The sequence below is a fragment of the Echinops telfairi genome, unplaced genomic scaffold (assembly GCF_000313985.2).
Source record: "Echinops telfairi isolate 266 unplaced genomic scaffold, ASM31398v2 ScPeMD7_53;HRSCAF=182, whole genome shotgun sequence".
NCBI lineage: Eukaryota > Metazoa > Chordata > Mammalia > Afrosoricida > Tenrecidae > Echinops > Echinops telfairi.
This window is the reverse complement of record NW_022103951.1, coordinates 19,150,027-19,160,468: the sequence shown is the minus strand read 5'-3', so window position 1 is coordinate 19,160,468 and position 10,442 is coordinate 19,150,027. Positions and strand designations below refer to the sequence as shown.

The 10,442-nt window shown below is 52.2% G+C and overlaps 1 protein-coding gene across 1 annotated transcript in view; it reads right to left on the bottom strand.

The window, feature by feature from the left end:
- The window catches only part of GPR143 (G protein-coupled receptor 143), a 41,700-nt gene that overhangs the window by 7,098 nt on the left and 24,160 nt on the right, over nucleotides 1-10,442 (bottom strand). The window contains exon 8 of the mRNA XM_045290683.1: nucleotides 5,839-6,082. Coding sequence (XP_045146618.1) covers nucleotides 5,839-6,082 — 244 coding nt within the window. The remainder of the gene's footprint in view (nucleotides 1-5,838; nucleotides 6,083-10,442) is intronic.

Here is a 10,442-nt window from a genome sequence, read left to right as displayed (position 1 = left end):
AGTGGGGCACAAGGCACTAACCCACCCAAGGGGAGGGTATTGTTTATATCTCCACAGGGAAAGAGGGACCAGACTTCAACCTAGTGCTCCAAGATGTGAATGCAACATGCTGGGGTGGAGTAGGGAACCAGTGAAGAGGGGCTGGCTCAAATCCCAACTACATGGACACCTGCCCATCCTCCAAGGAGAATTTTTCTCAGAGGACAGCACTGGGCAATGAATGTACAAATGTGCTTTACACAATTGATGCATGTATGGATTGTGATAAGAGTTGTATGAGCCCCTAATAAAATGATAAAAAAAAAAAGAGTTAGTGTCTCAGAAACCCACAGGGGCCGTTCCATAGGGTCCCTGTGAGGTGGCATCAGCTCTGTGACAGTGAGACAAAAGAGAGGTCTCCAGATGGTTTGCTACACTGTAGTCTTTACCGAAGCCACTGCCTATTCTTTCTACCTCAGAGTAGCCATTGGGCTTGAACCAGCCACCTTTCCATTAGCAGCTCAACAGTAACCAGATGTGCCAGCAGCAAGGAGCTATTGCCTCCAGGCCAGGGAGAGACAATAGCTAGGAAAGCCTGGGTTAGAACGGGTGGGGCAGCAAAAGTGCCACAGGACACGGGCATGTCTCCCTCACAAAGGCACCTGAGACCCAGGGAAGACGCTGCTCGGGAGCTTCCAGCCTGGGAGGACAGGCAGGTGCCTGGCAACATGGGCTACAGACTCGCCTGTGAGGAGGGGGTTGGCAACTAGGGTACATGCCCCCAGCCGGATCCAGCAGCAAGGTCTGGATGGTGGACCAGGATGGAAGGGAGCACTCCCATTTGCTGGAGAAGCACCCACTTTTCCTGCTGTGAGGAAAAGGCCTGGGAAGACCCCAAGACACCCCTTTCAACTGCCCAACAGCATTTCTGCCGAGGACTAGTTCTCCCAGGGTCACTCGCCTCATCCACCCCGCTCCCCAAGCCAGCATGTGGCCCCACTCCAGGCTCGTTCATGGGAACCTTGGTGTCCCCTGAAGGCCCTTTCCCAAACAAAGATGCAGGCTGCTGTGTCACACCCCGTGACCACGGAAAGGCTCCCTGTGCCCCCACAGCCTGCCCGGATGCAGGCGCTGCTGGAGCTGCCTGGAGCGGCTGGGTAAGGGGACAGGGCCCGGGGCCCAGCAGCAGGCCTTCACTCTGCGAAGGGAGTGGGCTGACTGGGTGCGTGGCTGAGCTGGCAGGCAGGGCAGGCCTGGGGGAAGGCGGCTAATTCCCCAAGAGCAGAAAATCAGGCCTGGACCCCCTTTGCAGGCTAGATTTGACCAGTCTGCTCTGGCATGGCTGGGGTCGGGCTGGCATGGGGGAGGCCCGATGACTCTGGGGCCCGGTTACTGGGAAGCAGGGTCTCAGAGGGCTGCTAGGGCTGAGTCCCTGGGCAAGGTCCATTTATCCTTGACACCACGTCATGTGAGGTGGGGGGAGCCGGTGTCAGCCCATGATGAGCAGAGAAAGGTGCACTTGGGGGAGGGAGAGAAGCCCAGCTGGAAGGAGGGCTTTCCAGGCAGTGAAAGGAAAAGGCCTTGAAGGCTGCCTCCAGGCAAACCGTGTGCCCCTGGTGAAAAATGGCCAGGTCTCAAAGGTATTGCTCAAAGATGCCCCCACACTGGCCTCCAGGGTGTTCTGCATGCATGGAAAGTAGGCATGTTGGGCTGACACCTGAAAGGTCAGCAGTTCAAAACCAAGAGATACTATGAGGGAGAAAGATGAGGCTTTCTACTCCTATAAAGAGTTGTCTTGAAAAACCACCTTGTCCTAGAGCCTTTGTAGACACTGACTCAACAGCAGCGGGCTTGGTTTTGGGCTTAGAGGCCCTCTACAAAGAAAGGGCCCCACTCTGTGGGGGAGTCATGTTTACAGTTTTGTTCCCTTGAAAGAAGTACTAGGCCAAATTGCTGTATAATTTCCAATAACAACACTGCTGTGGGGAGGTAACTCCAAAAGAGGAAAGGCTGAGCAGGAAGAGGGTGGCCTCCAGAGACAATAAATGTGGGAGAGACACTAGTAGACAGAAAACTGAGCAGTGCATGCAGAGATGTGGGAGAGACACACTCAGGGAGAGAACTGAGCCGTGTGCACAGATGTGGGAGAGACACAGGAAGAGAGAACTGAGCCGTGTGCACAGATGTGAGAGAGACACAGGAAGAGAGAGAACCGAGCCGTGTGCACAGTTGTGGGAGAGACACGTGTGGAGAAAGAACCAAGCTGTGTGTGCACAGATGTGGGAGAGATACATTCAAATGTAAAATGGAACCGCATGTGTAGATATGTGGGAGAGACACGCTGGGAGAGAGAATTGAGCTGTGTGCGCACACATGTCAGAGAGAAACATCTGGAGAGAGAATGGAACCGTGTCTACAGATTTGAGGGAGAGCCAAGTGGAGAGAGAACTGAGCAGTACGCACAGATGTGGGAGAGACGCACACAGAAGACGCATGTAGAGAGAACCGTATTGTGTGTGCACAGATGAGGGAGGGACACACACGGAGAGAGGACGGAGCCATGTGCACAGACGTGGGAGAGACACAGGCAGAGAGGGAACTGAGCCGTGTGCATGGATGTGGGAGAAACAGACGTGTAGAGAGAAATAACCTGTGTGTTCAGAGATATGGGAGAGACACACGTGGAGAGAGAACCGAGCTATGTGTGCACAGATGTGGGAGAGACACACGTGGAGAGATAAATGAGCCATGTTTCAAAATAAGTGGGAGACACGCAGAGAGAGAAATGAGCCGTGTGCACAGATGTGGGAGAGACACAGGCAGAGAGGCTACTGAGTTGTGTGGATGGATGTGGGATGACACGCTTGAGGAGAGAACCGAGGGGTGTTTGCACAGATGTGGGAGAAAGACATGTGGAGACAGAACGGACCTGTGTGTGCACCAATGTGGGAGAGACAAATGCAGAGGGAGAACTGAGCCGTGTGTAAAGAGATGTGGCTGAGAAACACGCAGTAAGAGAACTGAGCTGTGTGCACAGATGTGGGAGACACACACACAGAGAACTGAGCCATGGTCATGTGCACAGATGTGGGAGAGACACATGCAGAGGGAAATGAGCTGTGTGCGTGCATGTGGGAGAAACCGACGTGGAGAGAGAACTGGGTTATGTGTGCACACATGTTGGAGGGACACTCACAGAGGGAGAATTGAACTGTGTGTGCACGGATGTGAGAGAGACTCGTGGAGAGATAAATGAGCCATGTTTGGAAAAAAAAGTGGGATAGAATTGAGCCGTGTGCACAGATGTGGGAGACACACACGGGGAGAGAACTGAGGCATATGCACAGATGTGGGAGAGACACAGGAAGAGAGAGAACTGAGCTGTGTGTGTACAGATGTGGGAGAGACACACGTGGAGAGTGAACTGAGCTGTGTGTGCACAGATGTGGGAGAGACACATGTGGAGAGAGGACCAAGCCATATGTGCACAGATGTGGGAAAGACACATGTGAACAGAGAACCAAGCTGTGCGTGCACAGATGTGGGAGGGACACATGCAGAGGGAGAACGGATCCATGTGTGCACAGATCTCGGAGACACATGCGGAGAGAGAACTGAGTGGTGTGTGCACAGATGTTGGAGAGACAAATGTGGAGTTATAACTGAGCTCTGTGTGTACAGATGTGGGAGGAACACACGTGGAGAGAGAACTGGCCCGTGTGTGCACAGATGGGCAAGAAACATACAAGGAGAGAGAACCGAACCGAGTGTGCACAATGTGGGAGAAACACACATGGAGAGAGAACCGAGCTGTGTGTGTGACACACGCTGTTAGATAATTAAGCCGTGTGTACACAAATGTGGGAGAGACACACATGGAGAGAGAACCGAGCTGTGTGTGTGACACACGCTGTTAGATAATTAAGCCGTGTGAACACAAATGTGGGAGAGACACACGCAGAGAGAAAACTGAGCTGTGTAGGCATAGATAAGGGAGACACCGGCACAGTGGGAACTGAGCTGTGTGCACAGATGTGGGAGAAACACACGTGGAGACAGAAATGACCTGTGTGTGCATAGATGTAGGAGAGACACACATCGAGAGATAAATGAGCCATGTTTGCAAAAAAGTGGGAGAGACACGTGCGAAGAGCACAATGGGCCATGTGCACAGATGTAGGAGAGACACAGGCAGAGAGGGAACTGAGCTGTGTGCACGGATGTGGGAGAAAGACATGTGGAGAGAGAACTGACCTGTGTGTGCACAGATGTGGGAGAGACACAGGCAGAGAGAGAACTGAGCTGTGTGCACGCATGTGGGAGAGACACACATGGAGAGAAAACCGAGTCACGTGTGAACAGATGTGGGAGAGACACAGACGGAGAGAGAACTGAGCCGTGTGCACAAATGTGGGAGAGACACACGCAGAGAAAGAACGGAGCCATTTGCACAGATGTGGGAGAAACACAGACGGAGAACTGAGCCGTGTGTGCACAGATGTGGGAGAAACACCTGGAGAGAGAACTGAGCCGTGGGCACAGTTGTGGGAGAGACACAGGCAGCGAGGGAAATAAGCTATGTGCACAAATGCGGGAGAGACAAATACAGAAGGAGAACTGAGCCACGTGTGCACAGATTGGGAGCGACACACGTGGAGAGAGAATTGAGCTGTGTGTGCACAGTTGTGGGAGGGACACTCGCAGAGGGAGAACTGAGCCATGTGTGTACAGATGTGGGAGAGACATACAAGGAGAGAGAACCGAACCGTGTGTGCACAGTGTGGGAGAAACAGACGTGGAGAAAGAACTGAGCCTTGTGTGCACATACATGGGAGAGACTAGTGCGGTGAGAGAACTGAGGCGTGTGTGCACAGATGTGGGAGAGAAACACTGGGGGAGAGAACTGAGCTGTGTGCACACATGTGGGAGGGACACACGTGGAGAGAGAACTGCTCTGTGTCCACAGATATTGGAGAGACACACGTGGAAAAATAACTGAGCTGTATGTGCACAGATGTGGGAGAGACACACGCAGAGAGAGAACTGAGCTGAGTGTGCATAGATATGAGAGGGGCACACGCGCAGCGAGGAATGAGCTGTGTGTCCGCAGCCGTGGGAGAGACATACGTGGGGAGAACTGAGCCGTGTGTGCACAGATGTAGGAGACACACCTGGAGAGAGAACTGAGCCTTGTGCACAGATGTTGGAGAGGCCCACACGGAAAGAGAACTCAGCTGTGCGCACAGCTGTGGGGGAGAAACATGGAGAGAAAACTGAGCCGTGTGCACAGATGTGGGAGATTCACACACATGGAGAGAGAACCGAGTTGTGTGTGCACAGATGTGGGAGGGACACCGGCAGAGAGCGAACTGAGATATGCGTGCACAGATAGAGAACTGATGTGAGAGCCAGAGGGAGGATTTTCAGAAAGAGGGAGGATTTGAGACTTGGGTAGGGATGGGGGGGTGCAGGAGAGAGAGGGGGAATTGTGAGACTGAGGGGTGGGGTTGCAGGAGAGAGGGGAGATTGTGGGCAAGAGGGTGAATGCAGGAGGGAATAATGTGGGAGAGACACTAGGGAGTTGGCGGAATGGCTCGTTGTCGAAGAAATCAGGGATCTGACCTTACTCCGGGGGTTCTGGAAGAGGCAGTGGTTATGGAAGCAGACAAGAATTATCGGACAAATAAGTATGGCCATGATTAGGTATTATGGGACAGAGATGGAATTATGGGAGACAAAGTGTCACCATCCTGGATTCTACGGGAAGGTAAACCCAAACCAAGCTCCCTGCCCTGCGGTTGAATCCAGTGCAGGGCTGTGGGCCTCAGCCCACCTGCCTTGGAGCCTGGCATTGGTTACCTTCAGACAGTAGGCTCAGAGCCTCGTCGGATGGGTGGCCAAAGCCCTGAGCCGTCTTCCTGGTCCCGTGATCTTCATAGAGTTCCCCAGAATCCACTGGGGAGACACAAGTCCTCTCAGCTTCCGGGCTCGTCAGCGACTCCCACTGCAGCTCCTTCCTGGGCGCCCGCAGGTCCAGGCCGCACCCCGCCCAGCCATAGAAGGCCAGGGACAGGAGGAACCCCTGGGCTGGGTTCAGCATGCTCTGCATGGGGGACAGACAGAGGCACAGGTCAAAGGCAGGGGATGGGGAGGATGGGGGGACAAGTAGAGTGGACGGGGGCCAGGGGAAGGAGGAAGAGAGAGGAGAGGAAGGAGAGGAGGGAGCAAGGGAAGGAAGAGTGGAGAAGGAAGGAGAGAGGGGCTAGAAGGAGAGAAAGAAGGCAGGGCAGGGGAGCAGGGACCCAAAAACCCAACCTCACTGCTCACTGCTCTCAGTCAATGGCGACTCACAGTGACCCTGCAGGATAGGGTAGAACTGCACCTATGGGTTTCCCAGGCTGTTCTTTATGGGAGTAGAAGACCTCGTCTGCCTCCTGAGGAGTGGCTGTGGTTTGAACTGCTGGCCCTGCAGTTAGTTGCCCAACATAACCACTATGCCACAGGGCTACTGGAGGAGAGACTAAACCCAAAACCAAGCTCACTGCCATGAGTCAGTGCTGACACAGTGACCCCATAGGGCAGGGTTGAACTGCCCCAGTAAGTTTCTGAGACTGGCATTGTGGAGCAGAAAGCCCTGGAGGAGAGATAGGAGACCAGATAAAGGAGGGGAAAGAGGAAGAAGGAGAGAGATGGGGAAGAAACCCCCCCTCGGCCACATAGGACTTCCAAGCTTCCTGCAGGCTGAACACAATGTGCCCCCACTACACTCTCTCTTGCGCATCAGGGCACAAACACACGCAGGGGAGAAGACAATGGCTGTGCTTTGCTTTGCACCAAGACGACTATGCAAAGCCACTTGCTCAGCCGCTAAGTTCTGATTCACAAGCCTTCCACGAAACAGGGAACTCCCCAAGGGCCAGGAAATGGCAGCAATGCCTTTGTAGAGTGAGATAATGCCTTGTCCACCCCCTGCTGCCCATTTCAGAGCTTCTGCACGGAGCCAGGGGCCGGACACCATAAACTGTGCCCGCCTTGTTGTCAGGAGTTGTTATAGCTGCTAGTCCAAAGGGCTGTGGCGCGGAGTCTGCAGGACAGGGGCAGTCAGTCCGAGGAGCAGCCCCACACCAGCCTCCTAGGCTGCTGTGAGTCAGAATGGTGTCTGTAACAGGTTTGTGTTTCTGGTTGGTGAATTGGCTCTGACTGCACGCCTGAGAGACAGCGGCCCTGCCCTGCGGGCTTGCTAGGCTGTCACCTTTACTGTAGGTCAGGTTGTGGGCTGCTAACTGCAAGGTGAGTGGTTCAAACCCAGCACCCGAACAAACCCTGAGAGAACAAAGAAGGTGTCTGCTCTGGGAAAGGTGTCCAGTCAGGGCTCAAAATGGACTCAGTCTGTCTTTATGGGGCAGACTGCCGCTTTGTTCTCTCTCTGAGCTGTTTCTTGCTGCCCAGATCATGCTGCTCCCAGGAGGTGCCGAGAGCCCTGGGGCCAGCGGACAGCCATGGGGCAACCCGAGGGAGGAAGGCAGGGAGCACAGGGGCACAGCTTCCACCACTCAAACTGTACTTCCTGCGTTCACCACTTGGTGCTTCTGAGTCAGGATTTGAACAAAGGCAGATTCTTGAAGCAGATAATGTGCTTGGCAGAGGGGGGGCCAGTATGTCACACGCGCATGCACACACACACACACACACACACACACACACACACACACGGAATTCCTCAAAGGGGCCAAGTGAGACACTAAGGCATGAGGACCAGGAGGGTCATGCAGCCTTATTCTGGCCTCTTTGTGGAAGCTGCAGCAATGCACGCTGGACAGCAAAGAGCACATGTCCTTGCCATGAACCTGCGTTCAAGCTTTTCATTATACATGTAACATAATCACAGTACTGGGGCCGGGGGGTGGGGGTGGGGCAGGGATGAGGGTACTCACCCCGGGCAGTCCTTGCATGTCCACTATCACCCAACATACTCTCCGAGCTTGCTTTTTATAGCATTTGGATGGGAACTCTGCTGGCATAAGAGTCACACTTTGGGCTGTGATCCCCATTGTCAGCAAGTCGAAACTATCAGCCACTTCTTGGGAAACAGAGAAGGCTTTCTACGCTATAAAAGTTACAGACCCTACAGTTCTGCCCTGTCCTGTAGGGTCACTATGAGTTGACATGGACTCGATGGCAGGGCGTGTGGGGGTGGTAGCTGTATGTACTGACAGTACATAGCCTACGTTTCCCACCCAATTCTGGGTTCTTCACAATCATTTACTTGTGAGGCCTGCAGAACTTTCCCTAAGGGTGGCCGCTGGGAACATTCCATCAGGAAGAAAGACCATCGCTGGCCTCAAGGCTGCCTTTGTCTTGCTGGAATCTGGGCTGTCCACTATCCTGGGCAGTGTGAGTAGTGAGTGATAAAAGGGCACCTTCACTCCTGGTTTCCCCTCATCTGGAATGTGGCTTGCCCCAGTGATTGTGGAATACCCCCAGAGGGACCAACGACTCCTGATTCCAATGGTGCCTGAGGCTGGCTCCCCGAGAACCAAAGCAGCTAATCCAGGGACCTATTGGAACCACAGCAAACTGTGTTGTGTGCCTCCTGTCGTTTGGCCTTCTTCTGATCACCACTGACCCACCATGACGGCGCAAGTAGTCTTAACAGCAATTCTGATGTGTCACTGAGCTGCCAGGACACCAAGGTCATCTTCATGGAAATTCTAATATATCACTGACCCACCATGATGACCCACATCATCTTGAAAGCAATTCCAACATATCCATGAGCCACCAAGACGGCTCACATCATCTTAACAGCAATTCCGACGTACCCATGACCCACGATGACAACCCACGTCACGTTGCCGGCAATTATGATATATCCATGACCTACCATGACTACCCACTTCATCTTGACAGAAATTGTGACGTCACACTGGCATATAATAATGATCTACTAAGTCTTGATGGCAATTGTGACATCTCACTGACCTACCATGATGATCCATGTTGCCTTGACAGCAATTCTGACATATCCATGACCCACCATGATGACCCACAGATAGCAATTCTGATGTATACATGAGGATCCACGTCATCTTGACAGTAAATCTGATGTATCTATGATGCTCCATGAAAACCCATGATGTATGGATGGCTATGGGACATTTCATTGGCCTACCATGATGACCAACACTGTTTTGATGGCAATTCTGACCTATTGATGACCCACCATGATGATCCAAGTAGTCATGACATCAATACCGAAATATGCATGATCCTCTATGATGACCCACATTGTCATGACAGAAATCTGATGTATCCATGACACACCATGATGACCCATGTTGTCTTGAGGGCAATTCCAAAATATCCCTGAGCCACCATGGTGATCCACGTCGAATGACGGCAAATCTGACATATCTATGACCCACCATGCCAACCCACAGCATCTAGACAGCAATTCTGACATCTCACCGACCTACCATGATGACCCACGTTGTCTTAATGGCAATCCTGCCATATCTATGACCCACCATGACCACCCATGTCATCATGACAGAAATTCAGATGTATCTATGACCCATGCCAAAGACGCACATCTCTTCTCTTGAGGGCAATTCTAAGCTATCAATGACCAACCATGACAATTCCGTCATCTATATGGCAATTCTGACATCTCACTGGCCTACCATGAATACCCCCGTTATCTTGACAGCAATTCTAAAGTATTCATGGCCCACCATGGCAATCTACGTCATCTTGATGACAGTCTGACATATCCATGACATACTATGATGACCCACGTTGTCTTGACAGAAATTCTTCCACTTGTATCACCCACCATGATGAACCAGGTTGTCATCATGATAATTCTGATGCATCCATGACCCACCATGATGACCACATCATCTTGACAACAAATCTGACATATTCATGACCCACCATGACAACCCACAGCATCTAGATAGCAATTCTGACATCTCACTGGCCTACCATACAAACCCCAGTTGTCTTGATGGCAAATCTGTAGTATCCATGGTCCATCTTGATGATCTACGTCATTTTGACAGCAATTCCGACATATCCATGAACCACCATGACAACCCACATTGTCCTAACAGCAATTCCGATGTATCCATAGCACACCACGACAACCAATGCCATCTTGATGTTAATTCTAAAGTATCCATGATCCCCCATAATGACCCACATTGTCATGATGGCAATTCCGAAGTATCCGTGGCCTATCATGATGATCCACGTCATCTTGATGGCAAATCTGACATATCTATGACCCACCATGACAACCCACGGCATCTAAATGACAATCTGACATCTCACTGACCTACCATAACAACACACATTGCCTTGCCGGCAATTCCAAAATATCTATGAGCCACCATGATAGCCATAATCGTCTTGACTGCAATTCTGACATACCCCCGACCCACCAGGACACCCCAAGTCAT